At 45.0% G+C, this 5,271-nt stretch overlaps 1 protein-coding gene across 1 annotated transcript; it reads left to right on the plus strand.

Annotated features, from left to right (window-relative positions):
- Nucleotides 1-631: 631 nt before the first annotated feature.
- On the plus strand, nucleotides 632-5,048 carry slitrk2 (SLIT and NTRK-like family, member 2). The gene has a single exon (XM_044205780.1). The coding sequence runs from the start codon at nucleotides 1,504-1,506 to the stop codon at nucleotides 4,174-4,176; it is 2,673 nt and encodes an 890-aa protein (XP_044061715.1). The 5' UTR covers nucleotides 632-1,503; the 3' UTR covers nucleotides 4,177-5,048.
- Nucleotides 5,049-5,271: the final 223 nt, after the last annotated feature.

The raw sequence follows: 5,271 nt of genomic DNA on the forward strand, positions 1-5,271 counted from the left end.
TACTAGGGTGTCAGCCATACGATTTATGTAGCTCTGTTTCTGTAGCATTAAATTTGTATGATGATGTCACAGGTATATAGATTAATCACATCATAATTTGCTGTTGTAGCAGATGCTTATCTAGAGGTTTTTTTTGCAAATTTGTTTCCTGTTAGGCATCAAGGTTTATAGTGAAGTTAATAATTGTATATGGGAACTAAGGAATGCGCTTTAAATTGTGAAACTGAACATTTACAAATGTGAAAAATCAGTAACATAATGTAGCTGCTTTCAGTTTCAAGGCTGATATTTGATTTTTTCTTCTAACAGAGAAGGTTTTCCTATTCTGAAACCAGACAGAATGATGCTGTAATAACATTAACAACAATAATAATGGTAATAGAGTTGATTTAACAAAGGTTGCCTCAGATTTGAGGTGAAAACAAGTGAAATTTGGATTCTATATGAGGAATTGTTAAAACTGATCATTTTGGGTAATGGATAGGATAGTGGTCTCTTACTTTCAAGACCCTGTGTATGTGCGTGTGTGTGTGTGTATTTGTTCATGTTGACTGTGTCGGTGACGTAACGGCCGCTGGTCTCCTATCTCTCTTTCTCTCTCTCAGTCAGTCACACACACACACACACTCACACACACACACACACACACACAAACGCAGTCAGGCAGCAGCAGCAGCAGACGCTCAGTGCTGCTCTCAGTGTGCGGAGCGGAGGAGGAGGACCGACGGCACAGGCTGTAGTTATGCCTCAGCTCTGGGAATATATATCTCCCCTCTCTCTCGCTCTCTCTCTCACGCGGGCTGCTTTCCCCCCTTCTTTTCTTCCCTCGAGTTCACTTTTACCCGTCCCCTTTGTTTTGGAGAAGGCGAAAAGGAAAGCCAGCCGTGCATCATGATGATTCGTCTTTGCGCATTAATTCTGGATCTTTAAAAAGTGATTTATTTTGCCTGGACTAAAATGAAGCGCTTTTTCCGCGTGAAGGAGAAGAGAGGCAGCGTTTCGTAGCCTGTCTCTCTCTGAATATTTGGTTGCAGCTGCTGGTGATCTGCGTGAAACCACTGAATAAGGAAAAAGGGTTGCAGTAAGCGCCTTTTTCTCCCTCCGATTCTCCTCTGCCTCGGACAATGTGCCAAGTCCATCCACCACACAGGATCCTGTTGATTTGTGATGCCTTAGCTTTTTTTATTCTCCAGGATTGATTTTTTTGGGGAGGGATTTTGGATTTTTTTGGACTCAAAGTGAAGGTCAATGGAGAGATTTGCGCATCTCCCATGCGTCACGGTCGATTTTTAACACCAAATAACGGTGGTGCGCCTGTTTTCTGGTAGCCTGTGTGCGTGTGTGTGTGTGAGTGTGTGTGTGTGTGTGAGCACCTCTACCTCCTTTCCCCCTCTCCATACTGTGAGAACTCACCCCCTGATTTTTTTTTTCTTTCTTTCTAAGGCTCACGCTGTAAAGTTAAATGCTGGCTCTATATTTCAGCGACCATTTTTGGCTGTAAAAATGCTGAGCGGCGTCCTCTTTCTGAGCGTCCTCACGGTCACCAGCCTGTCACCGTCCGAAACGGAAAGCCGCAAAACTTCAGCCTCCAAAGAAATCTGCAAGACCCGCTGCACCTGCGAGGAACGGGAGAACATACTGAACATCAACTGTGAGAATAAAGGATTTACCACCGTCAGTCAGTTCCAGGCGCCCCCGAATAAAATATCCCAGCTTTTTCTAAATGGAAACTTCCTGTCACGGCTTAGCGCCAATGAGTTTGTCAATTATGGCAATGTCACTTCACTGCATCTTGGGAATAACGGCTTGCAAGAGATCCGAACAGGCGCTTTTAACGGGCTGCGCTTCCTGAAGCGCCTCCACTTGAATAACAATAACCTGGAGGTGATTAAAGAGGACACCTTTGCAGGACTGGAGAGTTTGGAGTATTTACAGGCAGACTATAATTATATCAGTGCCATAGAGCCAGGTGCTTTAAGTAAGCTGAATAAGCTCAAAGTGTTGATCCTAAATGACAACCTGCTGTTGTCTTTGCCTCCCAATATTTTCCGCTTTGTGCTCCTCACCCACTTGGATTTACGTGGCAATCGACTCAAGATGCTGCCGTTTGCCGGGGTTTTAGAGCACATAGGTGGCATCATGGAGATCCAGCTGGAGGAGAACCCGTGGAATTGCACCTGTGATCTGATTCCCCTCAAATCCTGGTTGGACACAATTTCTGTCTTTGTGGGGGACATAGTGTGTGAGACGCCGTTCAGGTTGCACGGTAAAGACATCACCCAGCTCATAAAGCAGGATCTGTGCCCGCGCAGGAATGCTGGTGAGCGTGTTCACCCTCCCTCTGACTCTCACTTTCAAGGGGCCCTGCTCCCGACCTACCACCCCGGCATGATCACTCCCACCCGTGCCCCAAAAGCTTCCCGCCCACCCAAAATGCGCTACAGGCCCACCCCTCGCATCTCAAAGGACAAACATGTCTTTGGGCCCATAATGGTTTACCAGACACGCTCCCCTGTGCCCATGTTGTGTCCCAGCGTGTGCGTGTGCACGTCACAAAACCCGGACAGCGGATTGAACATCAATTGCCAAGAGCGGAAGTTGCATAACATCAGTGAGCTGAACCCCAAGCCCTCCTACCCAAAGAAACTCCACCTGACCGGTAACTACTTACAAGTGATTTACAGAACTGATCTTACTGAGTACAGCTCACTGGAGCTGCTTCATTTAGGAAATAACAGGATAGCAGTGATTCATGAAGGTGCATTTGAGAATCTAACAAACCTCAGACGGCTCTATCTGAATGGAAATTACATTGAATCGCTTTCTCAATCACTCTTCGCTGGCCTGCAGTCGCTCCAGTATCTGTATTTGGAATATAACATCATCAAAGACATTTTACCACAGACATTTAACTCTTTGCATAACCTACAGCTGCTTTTCCTGAACAACAACCTGTTAAGATCGCTCCCTGACAATGTTTTTGGTGGCACAATGCTTACAAGACTCAACTTGCGGAATAATCATTTCTCCTACCTTCCCGTTCGAGGTGTCCTAGACCAGCTTTCTGCATTTATCCAGATTGACCTGCAGGAAAACCCCTGGGACTGCACCTGTGATATTGTGGCACTCAAAAACTGGATGGAGCTGTCCAGTACCAGTGTTGTGGTCAACGAAATCACTTGTGATTCTCCCTCTAAACACGCAGGTCGCCTGCTGCGCTCGCTTCGAAATGAAGCCATCTGTCCTGAGCCCAGCGAGGTGCCCCCACCACAACATGCCCCCCCTACAAAAGCCCCTACATTAATAAGCCCTGGCACTGACGCTACCACCCCGTCCTCATCTTCTTCTTCTTTTACATCAGTCCGCCCCACTGAATCACGAATCCACACTCCTGAGTTACACCCTGAGGTCCCACTTTCAGTTCTGATTCTTGGGCTTCTTGTTGTTTTCATCCTTTCAGTCTGCTTTGGCGCAGGCCTCTTTGTTTTTGTTCTGAAGCGGCGCAAAGGAGTGGAACACGTCCCCACAGGTGCCAACAACTTAGATCTTAACTCTTTCCAAGTGCAATATGGCTCCTACACTCCTGAACCGACCCACGATAAAACCACTGAAAGCCATGTTTATAACTACATCCCCCCACCTGTGGGCTCCATGTGCCAAAACCCGATTTACATGCAGAAGGATGGCGAACAGGTGGCGTATTACCGTAACCTGAAGGAGCTCAGTTTTGGGCCCCTGGACGCAAAGAAGGATGATGTTCTCACCCGCAGCCCAGGGGCCTACACGATCAGCACAATGGATTTTATGGATAAATCTCCAACATCGTGCGGTTTGACCACCCCAGACCCTCCTGAGATGCTGTATCAAAACTTAAGGGAGAGGCCCAACAAAGAGCTTCCCACAGCTGCAGGTGCCCCTCCTTTCCATTACAACTTTTGCACTTTACCTAAGAGACCTTGTATCGTGCCCCCCTACGAGGCTGCTACAGCCCGGCGGCATGTCACCAATCAGGACAGGTTGAACAAAACTGTGCTGTACGGGACACCCAGGAAATACTACGGAGCCGAACACCCTCCCAAAAACAATGAGCACCCGCTTCTGCTCCCTGGGAAGCTAAAAACAGAACCAGACTACCTGGAGGTTTTGGAGAAACAGACTGCAATGAGCCAACTGTAAGATAGCAACAATGCCCCCCCCCTCCCCGGTTCTGTGCAGCATTCATAATAATCACGCAGTTACTGTAATAATAGCCCTCTCTATATATCTATCTTATCTATCTGTGCTCAATCCTCCATGATTGACTGGAAGCGAACAGAGGCTTTTGATGATCTTTTTTCTCTCTTCCTTTTATTCTCTTTTTTCTTTTTAAGATGTATAAAAGGAGTATAAGAAATATATTATTATGCAGTTCTATTTTTTCTCCTGCAAGGTATAAATTATTTGTTCTTGTTTAGAAAAATGAAATTCCAAAAGACTTTGATGATGGCAGGTACATAATGGGCAGGACTGTGTACAAACATGGCTTGTGCTTTTCATGAAACTGTATTTTATTTTCCCTGTGAAAAACAGAAAAAGTATGAAATAATTATTCTTTGTAGAAGAGGACATGCTACATATTGACATTCCTGTACATACTTAGCATACACAGATAAATGGTGAGTGTTAAACCATAAAAGAAAACCTTTTCAAAATCCAACAAGCGGCAAAATCTTACTATACTCCAGAAAGTGCCTTTGCACTCAACTATTTTATCAACAACGCTCTCTGCAAAATGGAAATGTTCCTTTTTTTGAAAGTGCTGTATTTTAAAGAATCAAACCTTTATGTAAAATAGAAGACTTATTTGTCTGTTTAAAAAGAAAAAAAAGAAAAAAAAAATGAGACTGGGTGTGAAATGATATAGTTCTTGGCAGGGGGAATCATGTTATTTTGCTTTCAATATGAAGTGTCAAGATGTACAACTTATAGAGAATATTGTATACTATAGGAGAGCAATACAGCGCGGCGAAATTGCGCCATTAAACTTTCACTGAAGCACTTTGTCAAGATCCTGAGCTTGAGGTAAATTTTGTTTAGACTGTGCATAATTATTTTTGGATGCTGCGGTGTGTGCTCTGGACTGCTCTAATGTGAGTGTGTGTGTGTGTGTGTGTGTGTGTGTGTGTGTGTGTGTGTTTTGTGTCTGTGTGGTAGGAGCCAGAGAAAATGAAAATAGAGCTTGCCTGCAGCTGCTCCTTCTCTCTTTCCACTGAATGTGATGGGTCCTCTAAT

Source organism: Siniperca chuatsi, linkage group LG8 (assembly GCF_020085105.1).
Source record: "Siniperca chuatsi isolate FFG_IHB_CAS linkage group LG8, ASM2008510v1, whole genome shotgun sequence".
Taxonomy (NCBI): domain Eukaryota; kingdom Metazoa; phylum Chordata; class Actinopteri; order Centrarchiformes; family Sinipercidae; genus Siniperca; species Siniperca chuatsi.